We start from the raw sequence: 20324 nt of genomic DNA, 5'->3' as shown, positions 1-20324 counted from the left end.
TTGGATTTCGTCAACAACAGATAAGAAATGTTGACAGGCTTAGAACATCGGCTCGGTGGGTAAATATGATGATCAAAGATATCAAACATTGTATACTGAAGAAGACACGTATGCGACTTATGTTTCAAGAGAATTGAGTCAACGTAAAGCGCAATTTATACGTTTTCCGACATACCTACTACTACCTACATACTGTAATATGCAAATTCGAAGAATTTTGTAGCTCTACCAACAATACGGCCTGTAAAGTATAATTCTTGTTAATAAAAATATTTTTCCTTTATATTCGAAATACGTTTTTATTTTTTTCCTTTTATCGCTACAATCCGTGCCCGTAAGCAAAATCGAACTCTATGGAAAGTACAAAATGTTTGGAAAGGGAGTTTTCATCAAGTAGATCCAGAATCAAGAAAAAAATTAATTTTAGCAGTTGATAAAAAAATAATATATAAAAATAATAGTCGATAAACACGTAAGTTTTTCGTAAGTTTTCGGTTAGTCAACGATTTTGGTGACTTAGCATTTGCTAAGCACGATCTTAGCAAATGCTAAGCATATGTCTATGAATATCAAACTCAAAATAGGTCAAAGCAAGGTCTGAGTGACGACTATAAATTTCAGCCTTAGTGCCCACTTTATGGCAATCCTCTTTCTGTGTTATTGTAATACTAGTTATCTACAGCGACTCCGTCCGCGCGAAATTAAAAAAATGCCTATGTTGTACTGTACATCTGTACCAAATTTCATCGAGAAACATTGGGACCGTTCTTAAGATAACAAACGTACATCCACCTTACAGTCTAAACTTTTGCATTTATAATATTAATAAGATAGAAAGAATTGCTTAAATATTAGTAACACATAAGGAAATGAAAGAATTAGTCGTTAGAATTATAATAATCGTGTTATAACAGATTGTCATGACCTAAATAAATATATAAAACAAGAAATAATATTTTACATAACCTTACATCTACCATGAAGGTCTGGTAATTAAGACCTAACTTATTAGTTGTAGGTTTTGTCTAATTGTGACAAAAACATTAGAAAACGGTAGGTGATTCGAATCGGACGAAACTAGCAGTTCCGGATGGGTGGGCAGGACGGAACAAAAACACGTGTACAAATCTAATAACCCTGAAGTAACTGAAGCGTTTAATTTTATTGATGAATAATGGAGGCGGAAATATTTTTATATTGTATAATTTTCAACATGTCCGCCTGAGTTTATCGCTCGACGATCACGAATTCAAAAAAACAATATTTTTAATTTTTGATATTTTTTTTGGATTTTTTTTATTTCACTTCTGTTACCAACGCCCATAATGGATACAGGTAAAAAAAACATTGTACTTTGAATAGAATAATAGATGTATCTACGTATTAAATACTGGCGATGAAAAAAAAAAGAATTACAATAAAAAAAATAAGTAATAAAACTACAATAAGGCACCTTACATAAAACAACGTAAATATTCGAATCACGGCGATTTTAGAAGCTAAGCAACTTAAGCAATACAACATCGTAGAGGTTCGTATACAGGCATGCGTCGCGACTCGTCGCCGAGATTCAACGTCGTGTGTACGAAGCGCGCGCTACGCAAGTCGCGATGAAACCATACAAAATTAGTTTCGACGATTTACGTTGCCTTGTGTCCGAAGGGCCTTAGTCTTCAACAGTCTATCGAAACTTGTTTATCAATATCGTCGTGAAAAAAGTTGCAACGATTTTCAAGATGGCGGAGAAAATCACAGTTGACATCTCGCACTGGCCGAAAAGACGACTCGTCTCGATGAATCAATTTGTGTAGGAAGCTCGTGTAACGCGATACTAGCAACGTACGGTTACAAATTGTAACCTACAAGATTAGTTTCGAAGAAAGTTGCCTTTTGAAAGAAGGGCCTAACTCACGCCCTTACCCCAGGAGGAAGGCAGACACGGTATCCTAATTAGTGCGGGCCTACTACTAAATTGAATGCACTATTTTAAACCAATTTTTATACCACTCTTATAAATCACTAGCGGACCCGACAGGCGTTGTCCTGTCGACACGTCTTTAATTTGAATAAATTAATATGAAGTTAATATTTGATGAAAATTGTTATCCTAAACCATTCCCAGATCCCCTTGAACACACACAAAAAATTTCATCAAAATCGGTCCAGTCGTTTGAGAGAAGTTCAGTGACATACACACGCACAGAAGAATTATATATATAAAGATAAAGATCTATGTAGTTAGAACTATATTATAAAAAGAATGGCTTGTAATGAATGAACAAATGAACTTTCTCGACCTTGGTTTGCTGGAATTATCTTAAAATATCTATTAAAAATTTAATTTATCGAAATAAAGAGTCTATACAAATTGGAAATAATGACCATGTGACCTTTGTACACAAGGTTTTAAAACATTAATATTAAATCACATTACTATTAGTATTAAAAGTTGTAATAATAGAACTCAATAATTGGTCTTTATATATTTTAGTCGATTTGTGTCAAATTTTATAAATAAACGATAAAAGCCGACTTTGACTATATTGAATCGACACAACAAGTTTTTATCCAAATGTATAATTTGTTATTTCTAATAAAAACAAATAAAATCAACTAAAATTTAACAGTTTATTTGAACACATAGAACACATAACGTGTGGTAGCTAATTATATAAGTGTAATAGTTAAATTCATGGTCATTTAACTTTGTGGTCGGCGTACGCTAAGGAAATTCTTGAAGCTCGCGAACCCCGCGTGTGATTGATGCATGCCATTGATTATAGAAAGATATGTTGAAATAAAAGAAAGGTTTAGTTTCTTTCAAAGATATTATTATGTAGAGCGTCGGTGGCTCAGGAGTCGAGCCCTTGACTTGCAATCTGCAGGTCCTGGGTTCGAATCCCGAAAATGTACCAATGTGTCTTTCGATTTCCGATTTGCATACGTACATACGTAAAACATCGTGATGCAACCTGCACATATCAAGAGAATTTCAAAGATATGTGTGAAGTCAACCAACCCGCACTTGGCCAGCGTGGTTGACTATGGCCTAGTCACCCCTAACTTAGGGTAAATTCCGAGACCCTCGGTGGGGACGTATAGTGAGCTGATGATGATGATGATGATATTATTATTTCATTCCAGATCATACCTAGATGTTATTTAACAGATATCTAATTTCCTTTACCTTTCTAAATTTAATTTTCTCATAATTTTTCTCATTCTCATAAAAATTATGAAATCTAATAAAAGATTATAACCAACTTAACATGATCTCTGATGTAATTTTCGCCTGAATAATTGTTAGATGAATTTTAGGAAATTATTAAGCGAATATTACAGGATTGGAGGTCAAATAAAAATGGTGTATTTAGCGGTTGATTACGTCAAGTTATGTTCAATGATATAAGTTAAGGTGTTACTTAAGCGGACGCTTGGTCCGCAGGCGGGCAGTCGGGTAGACGCGGCGGACGCTGCGTTTGCTAAGTTATCAAGTAAATTTATGTGTATATTAGTTACTTGTGTTATTTTCGGCTTTATTATTGGATAGTGTTGTGATTTTTTTTTAATTTTGAGTGTACTGAAACCTTTAATAAAAAAGGAAAACGGTAAGTTAAAATTTTATTTTTTAACAGACTTCAAAAAGGAGGTTTTTAATTCATCTGTATGTTTCTTTTCGTCCGTAACTCCATCCCTAGTTGTTCGATTTATATAATTATTTTTATTTATTGTAAAGTTTCTGTAGGAATAAAAGTGTATTTGTAGCACAAATGAGCTTTATTAAAATAAATTTGAACAAAACCATGTACTATGCGCGGGGAACAAAACTGAAAAGGGAAGATTGCCAACAACAAAAATTTATGTGTAGCAGTTTTAGTGTTGCCATAAAAAATTACAATAAATTTACTAAAATTAACAATTTTATTAATGTTCAATAATTTAACTGAACCGTTTCTATTGCGTGACATTGGTCCCATTTTTATTAAATAGATTTATTGGTATTTAAGAATTAATTATACAGAACTATGATATTTTGGAGAAAAGTACGAATTGGTACGAACGATTCATAAAAATTGAGTCGACTGTTATCAGAAGGGCACAATAGAATGCGTTCATATATAACCTCTAAAAACTATAACCTCAAAAATTATTACTAAGAAAATTTAATTAATTAAACAATTGCTACAAATACTATTGAATTATATAAATTAAATTGTAAAACAAAAATTATCATTCCTCATCATCCATTTTAACGCAAATCAAATAATTGCTAAAGACATTTCACCGCAGTTGCAATTCATAAAAAAAAAACGAAATATAAACGAAATAATTGGAATAAATTAAACATTAAATTAACTAATTAACGTAGTTTAATCTACCTCCGATCTTACTAATCTTATTATGTTACTTATATTATAAATGCGAATGTTTGGATGAATGGATGTTTGTTAGAAAATATCTCCAGAACAGCTGCATGGACCTAGCTAAATGCGTAAATGTAGTCTCGAAAAAACACACAGGCTACTAATCAGATTTTTTTAATTCCTCAAGGACGAAGTCGCGGGCGTTAATAAACTGTAAAAAATATTTTATAATTTCGTTTAAAATTAAGGCCCCGACACACATTAATCGGCTGTGTTGTTAAAATAAGTATTTAATCCCCAAATCTATGTTTTTTATATATTAAAAGGTGGCAAACGAGCGAGCGGCCACCTGAAATCGCTGAAATAGCGAAGTGACCGTTGCCCATAAACATATGCAATTGAATATGCGTTGCCTACCTTTAATCGACGGAGGAGAGGATGCACAGAAAGAAAATATTTTCCCTTCCCATGCATCCTCTCATCCGGAAAGTCCACTTCCACTTCCCATCCTATGCTTATAAGGAAAAGGGTGGGAAAGGAAAGAGGACTAAATTAGGCCTGGGGACGCACACTCATCAGACGAAACGAGGAATTGCTTCCACTTCACGCCTGTCTTCTGTGTGGTCGTGGTATTTCACCAGGCGAGCCGGGCCGATTCGTGCGAAGATGTTAAAGCGGGCTCTACCACTGTTAAATGTTTCAAAACGACGCGGCGTTCGGATTCGCGGGCGTCAAATAGACTGCGATCATTCGTTTTTTATACCATACAGTCTTACTAGTATAGTACATCATACTTGTGTGGCTAGTGTTCAAATCATTAAATCAATTAGGAAAAAATAAATGAGTAACCACTACATAAGTACCTTGAAATCATAATATTTGCGACTTTAACTAATTTCCGCATAGATTAATTTTATTCTAAAATCCTTGAAACGAGGTTATATAACGTTATGGTAATATTTTTTTCGAAAAAAAAAAAATAGTTATAATTAATAAACTCAAAATTATAATTAATTCAAGATTTTTACACTACTGGATTTAGAATTTGAATTTTTAATTAATAAGCTCTCAATAACTTTCAAGGACATTATAATATGTAATAACAACAATAAAACCTGTTAGTTATATTAACTAGAACAAGAATTGCAAAAAAAAGTTTTAAATGCATGCATCTTCCCAGCAATTTTATCACGATTTTTTTGATATCCTCCATTCAAAATGTATGTACATATCCGAGTTTTCATTTTTTTTACTTCAAAAGTAGCTTATTGTCCAAAGTTCATTATACTTTGATAGTTTCCGTACGTGAAAAAATATCGTTGGTATACCGTAGCATGTGGGACACCGGTGCGTGTTGTTAATGGGTAAACCCCCATATAACCTTTCCCCCCCCCCATGGCCAAAGCCATCTTTGTTATGATTCCCTCTAAATACCAAAAAAAATACCGTATTATACCATCCATTAGGAAACAGAATCGTTCAGCCAAAATGTGAAATAGATGTAATATATAGTCATAGTTCATAGTCTGGAAGAATACATAGGCTGTTAATAAAGTTTTTGTATTCCGTGCGGACGGAGTCACGGGCGACAGTTAGTTTTTATTAGAAAAAGGAGTGCCGCACGCTTGCCTTCAGCCTAAAGACGTTCAATCGCACGAGACGAACATAATAAATAAATGATTTTTATATCTAATGCAAAATACGTTTCGATAAGTGATTGACGTGAAGGTTTTTATATCCATTCATTCAGTCTGTAAGGATTAAATCCGTTCAGTGATCGGCGATGGACCCTACACTGAAGGCTTTGCATTCAAGGAAATGCATTGTAATTCACGGGTGCGGGACAATGATTCTAAAATAAATGGATGCGGTAATTTGTAAAAAAGAACTTACAAAGATTTAAGATTTTATAAATACTTCCTTGTCTCTTTTTCTAACTGTTACGGTTCAGTTATGTTATTACGCATTACATTAAAAAATTAAATTCATTCACTATGCTACACTAAATAACAAATTTTAAAATATTCGCTTATTTTTTTACTTAAGTACCAATTAACAATGATTGCAATCTGACCGGATTATGCAAGATGTGCATCTTATAATAAAGATTTAAACACGTCATAAATTTAACTAACATAATTTTGAACAAACTAGAAAATAGGTAGGATAATTTGTTTATAAACTGTAAATCTAAGCTGTTATTTAGCTACAAAATTTTTAATTAAAAGATTTAAAAAAAATCAATAAAACACAAGGGCATTTGATTTTAATAAGTTTTTAACAACTATATTTTTGACCATCTCTTTTTGATGTTTGTTATAAGGTATCTACAGAACGCCACCAGATGCAAAAGATTGTTAATAAATAAAATGTTGGCTACTCCACATTTTCTCAGATCCGTGGTGACCGAGAAGCGAACAATTGCTTCGTGATCGCTGCGCATCGGGGTCACTGCCACCGCGCCAAGCCAACGTTGTATTTGCATTCAAAATAATTGTTATTATTCTTTACTCTTTTATTATAAAGTTCAATTTCGATCGACATTAATTTCTATATAAGTTTGTAATTTCACACAATTACTTTTGCAGTAATTACAAGCAATTTTAAATCTTATTTTAATGTGGCAAAAAGATTAGAAGGACAGAAAATCACAAAGCATTTTGATAAGTTTTTTTAGCTGTAGAATGTTAACGTGTGTTTTATTGGTTAGTTTTAATACTAGCACAATAATTAAGTTAGGTTCAGTCAACAAAAGTGAATGTAATATTTTAGTTATTTAATAATTCACGTATTTTGTTAACGGTTATACAGTTACTAAAAGCTGTTTCTTATAATCCAGTTACTAAGATTTGTGAAACGTGATACAGAATCTAAGTACAAATGGTTTCAAATATCTTGGCGGCTCTTAACTTCAGGCATAGCAAGCGTAGCGGGATAAGGGCGGAGGGCACTGCGCAGCGCGCCTATGACTTTTGGCCACCAATATATTTGAAAAGAACTATATGTTATGTTGCGCGTGGGAATTTCTAAATGTTACAATGTAGCTCGGATTAACTTTCAATTCTTGACAGATTTTGATTAACGATTCAGTATTCAAAGACTAGTTTTACATAGAAGAGTTTTAAGCTTGCCTATGATAACGCTGCGTTAGGGTAGGGCGAAGTGGAGCGACCGCCCAGGGCACTGGGCATAAAGGGGCACAAACGCAAGAGTCGGATATAATAGGGCACCTGTGGCGCCCCCAAGTTACTCTATCCCAGCCCAGGGTAGATATACAAAAACCGGCCCTATGCCTGCGTCAAAAAATAAAATTCACACCTACACCTAACTGCAACTCCGGTTTCCACTGACGCGAACCCCTTGACAGTAGCGCATTTAACGACTAAGAGGAAAATCTTTAGAGTCGCAGCACGCAACTTAGATAAGAATTTGACCTAGGATTAAAATGTACTGCCATAGGTTATGCGACCTTGGTATTTCTTGGTATGTTCGGGACGGTAGCGATGGTTATAAAGACATATAAATCACGTCACAGTCACGACTGTACCGGATCCTTGCGACTGAGACAAAGCCTACATAACAAACAGCTCAAAGTTGCTGACTCTTTGCGCAAGAGACCTTGGCGTTACATCTAGTTATAGTAGATTGTCCATAAAATAGTAATAAATAGGACAAAGAGAAAGGGCATTTAAACAAAATTAAATATAAGAAATTATAGCATAAATTAAACTTGGCTGTAATAGGAGTCAAAAATATTGACAAATTGAAAATTAAAAAATATTTTTATAATTTTATCTCATTAGATTGTCCTAATAATGTTGTAAAGTTTAGTGCTCCTAGTAAAAATTAGTAACAATCTAGTAATTTGAGCAGGTGTCGTGTTCGGACATTGGAAAATTGTTTTTAAGAGTATACTATTTCAAATTTAATGGAATAGAATTATATAAAGTTCACGAAGGGAATAAGTTTAATTCAGCGTCAAATTTTTTGTTGTTCATGTCACCGATAGAATGTGGACATCGTTAGTTTATAATGCGACTAGAATTGCTGTATCGGAAAATTGTGAACTGTACAGATATTAAACGCACATTTTATTTTAAGATAATTAAAACTCTACCTGCCGCCCAATTTCATTGATTTAATCGTTACTTACGACAGTCCCTAAGTGTAGATTTTTCATACTAAAGAGACATCCATAGTGACACTTACCATCTCTTTGTAAGGAAAGCTTTAAATACGTAATAGAATCTGTATACGTTAGACGACATAATTCTATTATTAATTAGCAAATATCTATGTTACACATATATGACATGACCTTGATGTAAGTTATAGTTTCCTAGTTCTTATTAAAATCAACACAAAAAAAACTAATAAATAAAACGTTTTTATATTTCAACGCTTTTACATCGTTTCCTTGTTTATTATTGACAAGTATAAATAAAAAATCACTAAAAACTGCATAGAAATAGAAATATCATCAAACATATAGAACCAGAATGAACATCTTCCTATTTTATTAAAAAAAAATACTTAATATAATTTAAAAAATAATACAACAAAATAAAATTGGCACGAATTCATGCATTAATCAGTTCCGATCAGACAATAATAAATGTGACGAGACAAAAATAATAAGTAAAAAAATATTCGTAAAGAACGTTTGGTGGATTTAGCGGGAGCTTCATCGTGTCCCCAGATATCTAATATTTCCGGAAAATAACGTGTCACTTAATACAGTCTTGCAGTATTAACATTCTGCCAAAGACGTGGCATAATGGCAAGAACCTTTGCCTTTTTAGTTATAAAAAAGATAGATGTGAAGAGAAGATAATCGCGCGGGAAATGTGTAGTCCCGAATAGTGCTTGATGGAAATTATTAATTTAAATAATGTATATAGGTTAGTATAAGGATATTAACAATAAATAAATGCATTTTGGCTGCCGTGCTGTTTTCGATACATAGAATTATTGTTGGACGTGTTAATTACTACTTGATTTTGACATTTCGGATTCTTTGTTTATTGTCTATGGCTAACAATGTTAGTTACTTATAATGTAAATTGTAGTGAGTCACAATTTAACTGTCCGATTGCTTAAGACTTTGATAACGTATGACTTTAGAGGATTGCAACAGCTAGTGCGTTCATTTCTCGAGGTTGTATCGGGGCATTATAGTCGTTTGTATTTAGTCTAAGTAAATGCATAAACTAACAAGACGAATGTTTCATAAACCTAACATAAATTATAATTAGATTTGTATTTTTGATTTAGTCTCAATCATTTTTAAGAAAACGAAAGAAAACTATTAAACGAAATATTTACTAATTCGTTTATAGCCTAGAAACGTTTTCAGATTTTATAGTTTTCGGATAGAGTTGCATGATATGTTTAAAAACAGCAACAGCAGCACAGGAGCCAAAATGCATTTATTACATTGTTATAATCCTTACACTAAAACTATATACATTTTTACACTGATAATTGCATCGAGGAATATTTGCGACTAGTCCCGCGTACATTAGTAACACTTCCCGCGCTATTCACATCTTTTTACATCTATCTTTTTTCATAGTAAAAAAGGCAAAGGTATTGGCCATTATGCCACGTCTTAGGCAAAATGTTTATTCTGCACTAAAAAAGTTTTCAAATCACTACACTTCTTTACATTCCTTTACGGTATTGAGGTATATTATTATTACTAGGGTACTGCCTCCTAGGTGTTAAATCTCCTTAACAATTCTATTGCAAAAAAGTAACGTATTGTTGTTATTAAAGTTATTGTATTTAATAATAATCCAATAGATTATTCCATCATTAAAAATAACTAGAATTTTTATAATAATATTACCATGACCATAAATTAAGTATTTTTGTTTTGTTCCTTTAAAATATTATCTTATGTTGTTAATAACGTAAAAAGAAAATTTTCTTCGTCTGCAAAAATGTTATATGGTCAAATTGACCATATAGATAAATTAATTTAAAGGTTTGGTAGTAAAGTTTTATTATTATAATTATTATTTCTACATCATATTTAAGGAAATAGAAGCCAATCTTTATATATTTGAAACAATTAATAACAGGATTATGTTCATTAAGCGTACATCAGTATTTCTCGGTTTCTGAACGAGATAATGACTTCATTTCATTTATGAAAATTATGAGATACGTTATGATCCAATTACCTTTTGAAATCATTTTTAATTAATTTGATATAAATAAATAACAATAAATTATTAGCCATTAGCTTAGTGATCAAGTCTACGGACATCTTATTACCTAGTTTTAAATTCAATTCCGTTTTCCTTATCCTAGGATTAATACAAAGCTTAGTCGTATTAACTCAATGTAAGTAATTACTAATAATTTCCTTTTGTTACAGATAAAATCACTCAAAATTAAATAGAGCATGTACAATATCCAACATAAAAGAAGCATTTAAAATTATACAAAAATAAGATGGCGCCACAAGAGCGAACTTCTTGTTGTGAGCAGGAGGATGATTCCCGCCAAAATGCGGGCATAGACAACAATCTGTCAAACATCGATTTGAGCGGGACTTTTTTAAACAAAGCGTTTACACACGACAGCACAGATAATACAAGTAATACAACAAATAAAATAAGTGATAGTGCAAATAATAATGGAAATGCCAACGTGAAGAAACCGACAGACTTTGATGATTTATTGCCTTATGTTGGCGAATTCGGGTTATATCAGAAAATGTTGTTCTTGTTAATGATACCGTTTGCATTTTTTGTCGCATTCGTTTATTTTTCACAAATATTCATGACCATTGTTCCTGAGCAGCATTGGTGCTGGGTTCCTGAGCTGGCGAACTTAACAGTTGAAGAAAGGTGAGTTTAGAACTATGAAAAAAATATTATTTAAAAAAGAAAACAGATAAGATTTTTTCCACAATGCATTCGGCAATTTAAGACCAAGGTTCGTCGTGACTATTTGGGTCAGAACATTTATGGAATTACATGTTTGTTAGTTTAGCTAAAATCTTAAGTGAAACTAACAAAAAAAAGATTTAAGTAAGTCGTTTTTATTGACCTCGATTATAGTGTTTGCTGCTTGTATTCGACATTCAAACTTGAGCAGAATTTATGTGTACTAGAAAAATTATAAAGATGCTGTAATGCTTATTACGTAGATTTATAATCTATAGATTATAAATCCGGTGCACAAAAGTGAAAAGCCTTTTAGTGTGTAACTCTTAGTGTTGTCATTTAAAATAAGAATGACATTTCGAAAATCGATTCTCGATTAAATGTCAAACGTTACGAAACGCAATACCTATAGGTTATAATCTGTGGCTTAGTACTAATTGAAATAGTTAAAAAAATACTTAAATTTCATATTTTAACACTTTTGTACGTGTTTTATAATTATCGTAAATATAAAATAGTACCAACCTATCTCCAAAATGTTAACCTAAAACTAAAATCTAAATCTGAAGTCTAATTTTTTCGCTCTTTTTGATTAATTCACAAAACAGGACGCGGTTTTATTTTAAATCATTGACGCTATTGAGAAGTAATTAGTAAGTGCTTTAAATCAATTTTATTCATTACATTTACAAAGAACAAATCAATTATAATTGTTTTAAATACCTTTTCGTATAAACAAGTCTGATCTATTTGATATCGTCACGAAAGTCATCTGTTGAATATTCATTGTGTTCGATGAATCTTATTAACAAAGTTATTTAAATTAAAAACGCATAAATACAATTTAACACTTTGTTTATATTTGTTATTGTAATTAGTTATATATGTTTATACTAGCTGTAATCTGCGACTCCGTCCGCGCGGAATAAAAACATAATCAGTAGCCTATGTTCTATATGTATGCCAAATTTCATGGAGGTCCGTTTAGCCGTTATGGAGATACCTTCAAACAAACATTCAACCATCCATCTAAACATTCGCATTTTTATTTTTGTAAAAGAAAGTCGTGTTAGTTACACTATTTATAACTCAAGAACGGCTTTACCGCTATGGCTGAAAATTGGTGAGGAGGTAGCTTAGAGCCAGGATACGGACATAGGATGCTATTTGTTCATTTTTTTTTAATTAATGGCTTGAAGATCTGCTTTTTATTTAACTTACTAATATTATAAATGCGAATGTTTAGATGGATGTGATGTGGATTGATGGATGGGTGTTTGAAGATATCTCTAGAACGGATGAACGGATCTCGATTAAATTTGGCATACTTATAGAATATAGTCTGAAAGAACACATAGGCTACACTAGTTAACTTTTTTTATATATCCACGCGGACAAAGTCGCGGTCGACAGCTAGTTTATAATATTAGTAAGATTTAAGATCATTATCATAGATACTTAGCACGTAAAATTAAATTAAATACGTAATAGATTTCAATAGTAGCGTTCAATTTGAATTTGAAGTTTTTTATCGCAAAACAAAAAGCGATCTGTCTCCATTATCAAAGTATTGAAGTAATGACCTTTGCTTGATTCAAATCAAGCGTATAATAGTTAGTTCCGACTTTTTTAATCTGTTTCCGTAATATGGTAAGCAGTGGTAGTGTTGCCATTAAATATATTATGCATTTTAATTTATTTTCTTGTAAACAAATTGATATGCATTAAAACATTACTTAGTCTTACGATATTATTTTAAAGACGATATTTTTGGTGTCTATTAAATATTGATTATTCAGATGCATATTGAATAAAAAAATAAACATCGAATTAAAGCAAAGCCATAAGAATATAGAAATATACTCTAATAATATAATCTTACACTGGTGTAGCCGTTTTCCGTCAAGCGGTTTAGCAGTCAAGTCTATTTGAATTCGATAGTTTATTTGTTTACTTCAAGTTTTTGCGCCATTTTAACTTTGTCGGGTTTTGCCGTTAACACGCAATTTCTGACCCCGACGTCTGTATAACTAAATTGTACAATTGACCTCTATCCAAGTTCACTGTTAACATAAAAAAATCCGTGTACATTTGAATGTTACGCACATTGTTACGGTCTTTAACACGATGATAATATTGTCAGTTATTTTTATGTTGTTCATTGATTTCAAGGATGATCTGCACTAAAATGTTTATGTAACTTTTTTCTTAAACGTATGGCAAATGATAGTTTCTTGACATATTTGTCAAATTTTTTGTTTGCAGCTTTGTTTAACATCTCTCTTCATTAGATGTTTGTTGAATAGTTTGATCCAACATATTTGACAAGTCAATGTTTGTCAGATTTTTTAATCAGTGATTTAATAATTAACTTCTTTTTTATTGGCGATTAAATATTAACTTACCAGCCAGCTTATATACGAAAATTTTTATTTTCACACTGCAATAAACCCATTTTTATCAGAGACTTTTTCTCACTAACTTTTGATTATTACGCTCTGAGTCAATCTATCAAAAACAGTGGACACGTATTAACTTTTCGTGTCTAAGTAAAACTTATTAAATTCCTCGAAGTCACGGTTCTATTAAAAGTCCAGTAGTTGCAGGAAGGGCCTTCGTACCGTATGGACCTTGATTTGTGTTTTTGTTGGTCAGACAAGTCCGACCAAAAGCGTCTAGCGGTCACGTCAATTTGACACGTTTCATGTAACAGCTAAATTGGTTCATATTCGTTAGTTAAATTACTGATGTGTGCAGATAGGATTGTTTTTGTTGCCATTTTTTTAGTACAAGATGTAAAGAATAAAAATTAAACGAGAACGAATCAAAGAATGTTGGGTTTAATGACAAATTGTATAAAGATGCAAAATTAAAGGTAAACACAGAAAATTATTTCCAAAAATAGAGTAGTGAACCATGAAACTATAGCATAATCACATGTGTGCATTATTGCAGCAAAAATGTAACAGGCGTTAACATTGAAATAAGATTCAAAAACGCAACCACGTACAAACCTACCAGTAAAAACTTTCTACTAAAATACACAAAATTATAAAACCAAGGATTATGTTAAAAAATCCTAATCTGTTACTATTTACAGACGAGCATTAGCTATACCACCAAAGTCCGGAGGTCCGTATTCGCACGACAGATGTCGCATGTACTCCGCGGACTGGGCAGCAGCGCTCGCACAGGGCCGTACCACGCCCGACGACGAGTGGCCCACTATACCATGCGCCCACGGCTGGGAGTACAACAAGAGCGATGTGCCATATGACACCATCGCCTCTGAGGTAATGATGGAATTAAAAAAATATTTGGGCAATATTTAATAATATTAAAATATTGAAAAAGAAAAAAGTGTTTTACCTAAAATTGTGTCGAAAATAAATGTCAAGTACTCGAAGGCTCATGAATAACTTTCTTAATTTAGTTGGACTGGGTGTGCGAGAAGGACAACCTACCTGCAACCGCACAGGCTATCTTCTTCTGCGGTGCCATCGTGGGCGGATTGGTATTCGGCTGGATAGCAGACAAGTATGGACGGATACCAGCTCTAGTTGGTAAGCTTTCAAATTGGATTTTATTCGTTCCGTATTAAAAAGTGGGACTGACAAATAAACGAATTAAATTGTCTTTGATTAGTTGTTTCATGTCTCCTATTAGTAAAAATAGTGTTCCAGTAACCAACTCGTTCCAGGTACAAACTTGATAGGTTTCACGGCTGGTGTAGGCACCGCGTTCTGCTCGACCTTCTGGTCGTTCGCGCTGTGCCGCTTCCTAGTCGGCCTCGCCTTCGACAACTGCTTTACCATGATGTACATCCTCGGTAAGAAATAGAAATGATACCTTAATTATTAAGGTAGTAAATTGTAGATGTTAACTTCTTTGTGTGTTTTTTTTTTAATTAAAGAGACAGTTAAAAAAGTGTCTTAGATTGCGACCGCTATTTATTTTTCTTTATAATGGCTTTTTGCACATGTCTTATGCAAAAATTAATCATTACCCTTATTTAGTCTGTTTTAAATCTTGACAACTTGTCCAAAAGTTTCGGCTATTGTGGCAAAGACCTAAAAACCTCTAAAAAAAATGTTGAGTCATACTAGTTAGACAAATTAATTGACACTATTTTTCTTAAAAGATCTAATTCATATTAGTGTTACAATAGATTTAGACCTAGGCTGTAGATTGGCGAGGACGAGGTTAGGTCGTCAAGGCGGAAACCTTGTTCGAGATACCTAGTATATAGAAAAAAATATTATCAAGATATTCAGCCCCAAAAAGATGGACTTTAAGTTGTAGCCAAAGCTAAGTCCAATAAACAGGCTTTAAGAATAAAGCTCACATTAAACAATTCAAAAGAAATTATAGACATTTACTTTGGCTTAATAGAAATCCTAATTAACAGGCGTGGTGTTACCAAATTTTGAAATTTTCGTCTGACTTTGTGTACCAGTTTTGGAATATGTGGGTCCGAAATGGAGGACATTCGTGGCGAATATGTCGATCGCTCTCTTCTTCACACTGGCGGCCTCGCTGCTACCCTGGATCGCGCTGCTGGCGGACGACTGGAGGCTGTTTGCGGCTGTCACCAGTGCGCCCTTCATACTCGCCCTGGCCACCCCATGGGTGGTCCCTGAGAGTGCCAGGTAACGCTAAAAGAATAAAGATACTACGATTGACAAGGACCGATGGTCAATAAAGATCGAAGTCCTCTAAATGTATTATACTGAGAAGATTCAAAACTGTTATTTTAAAGTAAAGATGTGATGTGATGTCATGTTTTTCCAGGTGGCTAGTATCCCAAGGTAAAATAGACAAGGCCTTAATCATAATGAAGAAGTTCGAACGTATCAACAAGACAAAAATACCCGATAAAGTATTAAACGAATTCACTGTGAGTATCATCCTAAGTATCTGTTTCTTGTTTTTCTTAACTTATCTATAATTGTTTGTTGTTTAATTAATAGTTTACCTTCAGAATCATCTTTGGTTCGCGTTTTTCCTTTAATTGTTATGTCGTCGTTACACAGTTATTGGTCTTGGAGAGTATTTATGACATCTTGAATTAACAATTTAATCGTCTAATTCACATTGCGCGCCCGGATGCGTCAACCGTTCTGGTGCCCCTAAAAGTATTACGTCCATTGTCTGACGCCCGCAATCGGGTTAAGACATCCCTGGGTATTAAACAGAATACTATACGTTTAAAGTATCTATTTAAATTTCCAGGAATCATCTCTAAAAACGATTAAAGAAAGCGAAGCGGAATCCCGCAGTTACTCCGTGCTGGATCTCTTCAAGACGCCTCGTCTGCGGAAGAACGCAATCCTGCTCATCATCATCTGGATGGCCATCTCTCTGGTGTTTGACGGTCACGTGAGGAATGTGGGCTCTCTGGGTTTGGACATATTCCTTACGTTCACCATTGCCTCTGCCACTGAGTTGCCTGCTGATACCTTCTTGACAGCGGTGCTTGATAGGTAAATAGGAGGATCTTGTCGTTTACATTATGAATGTTGATTGTTCGTTTCCCTTCCATAGTAATACTTAAATCTTCATTTACAACTTAAATAAGTATGAAGCCTTTGTATTGCAATCAACAATAAAGTTCAATATTAGGTTAAAGGATAATTTACTTTTTTGTGGTAGAACATTTTGCATACAGAGTATAAGTCTTAGTTCTTACTTCTTGCAGGTGGGGCAGAAGATGGCTGGCCTGCGGCTCCATGGTCATCAGCGGTATCTTCAGTTTGCTAGCCACGGCTGTACCAGTCGGTAAGTATTTTTTTAAATGAATGACTGACCAAAAGATGGAACGATGAACGAATGATTTAACATTCCAGGTGGACCATCAGCATCATTAGCTATAATGGGGAGGTTTGCGGTGAACATTTCTTACAACATCGGACTCCAGTACGCGGCGGAGCTGCTGCCGACAGTGGTGCGGGCTCAGGGTGTCGCCCTCATACATATCATGGGCTACGTCGCTTCCATCGTCGCACCATTCGTTGTCTATCTGGTAAATATAGACTACAATTACGGCTTCAGTAAAAAAAATAATCTTTTTAATGAATAGAGAGCACCAAATCACGATCCAACCTCATGTTAAAAGCTGATGTAGTCCAAAGATGGTACGCGTTAGTTTAGAAGGTGCTTCTCCACTCTACTCTTGAAGGCCTCCGTTTGTACTTGATTTGTTCCTTATAATAATGGGACATAAGGAAACAAACCTATACCCATACTGTCTCTGAGTAATTGTGTCATAACAAATATGTCGTACTTTTCTGATTGCAGCAAATGTTTGACATTTATTTAGTCTACTAATAAAGTTATTCAATTGTATACCTTACTGAATTCTGTTCATCCAGGCTAACATCTCACAAGACCTACCTCTGCTGATCCTGGGCGTGCTGGGCGTGATGGGAGGTCTGCTGTGCCTCTTCCTGCCAGAGACAATGGACACTGAGATGCCGCAGACTCTGCAGGACGGGGAGAACTTCGGAAAAGACCAGAAATTCTGGGATAATCCTTGCTTCTCCAGGTACGTTTATTACTACTATTACTAGCTCTTTCGGAAATGCAGAGATTCATAAACTGTATTTTCACTTTGTGCATGCAGATACAGACACTTTAAAAATCGAGTAATTATTACTTAGGTAAGCCCTTAGGAAAGACTTTTAATACTTAATCTGAGGGTCTTTAGTTCCTATAGTATCGTGTATTAAGTAATCAGGATTCGAACTTGGGATATAAGTAAATGTACATGCAATCTAACAAGGTTAAGTACATAACAATGACATATTCATTTACATAACATTCTCGTAAATATTTAATTACCATCTGTCATATATAATTAATAGTCTGTTTCCTAAGCAAAGGTAATGTCTATAACTTAAATCCAGTTTATTCTGGATTATACTAGTTCCCTGATTCAATAGAAGTACGAGTCAATAACTAAACGACGGTAAAATAAGTGACATGGTAAAATAACAATAAATACACGTTAAGTATTAGCATGTTTGAAATATTTATTTAGTACATGTTAATCGTAGAAATTACACATAAAATATGCTATTTCTTAATAATTAAAAGTTACTAAAAAGCATTGAAATATTGTTAAAAGTCACATAGCATGATGGACCGAAATTTTCTTATAATTATTTCGCAATGTATTTATTGAACATTAAATTTAAATTACTGAAAATTCCATTATTCTCTTAAATATATTAAAGTAAATCTGTCGAGGACTTCATCCTCATGGTGGCAAACGAGTGAGCAGCCATCTTAAATCGCTGAAATAGCGAAGTGACCGTTGTCCATAGAAACGCAATTGCATATGCGTTGCCTACCTTTAATCGACAGAGGATGGGATGGACAGAAAGAGAATATTTTCCTTTCCTATGCATTCCCTCATCCGGAAATCCACTTCCTCTTCCCGTCCTTTAAGAGAGAAAGAGGAGTAAAATAAGGCCTATTCTTGCTATTCATGACATACTTATCAAACGAAATTTTGACACATTACAGGAAGACAGTCGATAATGAGAGTCCAGAGAGGTACACCAAACGAGCCTCAGTTGCGCACGAGGAGCCTCAGTTCGTTAGGGCCCTGCCCAGTGCTATTAGCTCGAGGGCCTCTATCAGGGCCTCGGTCAGGGCCTCCGCGAGGGGCTCCCTTAGGAAGCGAGAGGTCAGCAGGAAGAGGGAAGTGGTATAAGACTAATAGGAAACTTATTGGAAAGATCTCGAATGTATTGTTAATGTTTTTTCACGTTTAGTACAAATTTTAAATCATTTATATAAGAAAGACAAGCATAATAAATATACTAAATATTAGAAAGTCTGTTTCAAATATAATGCAGAGACAAAATACGTAGAAGTACAAAAATCTATGAAACATAGGTTAAGAGCAGCTGACTCTGGCATTTTTGAATCCAATATCATTCTTGCCTAAAATATCCATAGCGTGGATACCTAATACTTTGATTTGTAAAAAAATTGCCCAATTTCTTGCCTCAACGTGATTTTATTACTTTGGTACTTTACTTTGGTAGAAAAAGTGTGATTAAAATTATTTATTCTTATCTTTAATGAAATCGATGTTTGTTAAAATTTAAAAAAAATTTATATCTTCATATTTGAACGAACAAAATTAATTTGAAAGTTGTTGTTTATGTAAAAATGAATCCTAGTTTTTTATATTGTAAATTGATTTTAGATTATTTTATCTTATAATATAAGTATTATAAATATATTTAATTAACTTACGTAAATGTTATTTAAGTCACGTTAAAATTAATAACAAATTTTGTTTATTTTCTTTGAATTTTTGTTAATTTTTTTTTGGTACAAAACCCACCTGTTTATATCGACAATATGTTAATTTCAAAATTGCGTTTTCATGTTTTTTTAACATATATTTTATATATAGTAATCTATATATTTTTTGTTTAACTTAAGTCCGCTACATACGTTCAGTTTATTCAGTTTTACAGTTTAACTGCTTAGTTAAAAATGAATGCCTGTATCGGACTTTAGTAATAGTGACTTAAGTAATATTTAAAGTTATGTCTAAGTTATGTTTAAGCAAAATAAAATGTACAACAGAAATTTCTGTTGCCAATTCATTATTTCTGAAAAACCGTTTGACAATTGGAAAACAATTCTGTGATATAAAATAAAATATAGTACAAAATTTATAGTGTTTTATTTTTTAATTTTTTTTTAATTATTACTATGACTCTTTTCTATTTACGAGTATACTATACAATATCTTAGTTTTCACATGTTTTTAGACAAGTCTTTCGGCAATGGAAACTCATGGTTACACTAAAAATGTTGATAATATAAATCGAAATGGGCTAAAGATCTGATTAAGCTCCTGTGTTGTTCAAAACAGTCAAGATATGGTAACTAATCGTGAACACAGGAATTCGTCTGTCGCAATCTCTCACAAAAACATGTTTTATATTAATGTTTGAGCGATGCGAACTCACTTTTCACAAATCAGGATGAACAGTACGATAGTCGATAAGAGTGAAGATAGATAGCTATCGCCCGC

General features: G+C 33.3%; 1 protein-coding gene across 2 annotated transcripts; it reads left to right on the top strand.

The window, feature by feature from the left end:
- The first annotated feature begins 3469 nt into the window (after nucleotides 1-3469).
- On the top strand, nucleotides 3470-19277 carry LOC106124092 (organic cation transporter protein). Of its 2 annotated transcripts, XM_013320551.1 has the most exons (12): nucleotides 3470-3608; nucleotides 10750-11224; nucleotides 14364-14556; nucleotides 14697-14826; nucleotides 14964-15092; nucleotides 15720-15912; nucleotides 16055-16160; nucleotides 16496-16746; nucleotides 16962-17041; nucleotides 17110-17285; nucleotides 17635-17807; nucleotides 18791-19277. In XM_013320551.1, the coding sequence occupies exons 2-12, from the start codon at nucleotides 10827-10829 to the stop codon at nucleotides 18978-18980; spliced, it is 2019 nt and encodes a 672-aa protein (XP_013176005.1). In that variant the 5' UTR covers nucleotides 3470-3608; nucleotides 10750-10826; the 3' UTR covers nucleotides 18981-19277. The 2 variants fall into 2 exon arrangements, with proteins under 2 accessions (XP_013176005.1, XP_013176006.1); XM_013320552.1 differs by lacking the exons at nucleotides 3470-3608; nucleotides 10750-11224 and adding an exon at nucleotides 11800-11916.
- The last annotated feature ends 1047 nt before the right edge of the window (nucleotides 19278-20324 follow it).

Source organism: Papilio xuthus, unplaced genomic scaffold, assembly GCF_000836235.2.
Source record: "Papilio xuthus unplaced genomic scaffold, Pxut_1.1 DF825946.1, whole genome shotgun sequence".
Lineage (NCBI taxonomy): Eukaryota > Metazoa > Arthropoda > Insecta > Lepidoptera > Papilionidae > Papilio > Papilio xuthus.
Note: the sequence above shows the minus strand (reverse complement) of the source record. Positions and strands in the feature narration are given on the sequence as shown.

Coding starts and splice junctions, on each gene's coding strand:
- LOC106124092 (XM_013320551.1), top strand. CDS start 10,827: ATGGCGCCACAAGAGCGAACTTCTTGTTGTGAGCAGGAGGATGATTCC. Junction 14,827..14,963: donor ACGGATACCAGCTCTAGTTG/GTAAGCTTTCAA, acceptor AACTCGTTCCAG/GTACAAACTTGATAGGTTTC. Junction 15,913..16,054: donor GTGGTCCCTGAGAGTGCCAG/GTAACGCTAAAA, acceptor ATGTTTTTCCAG/GTGGCTAGTATCCCAAGGTA.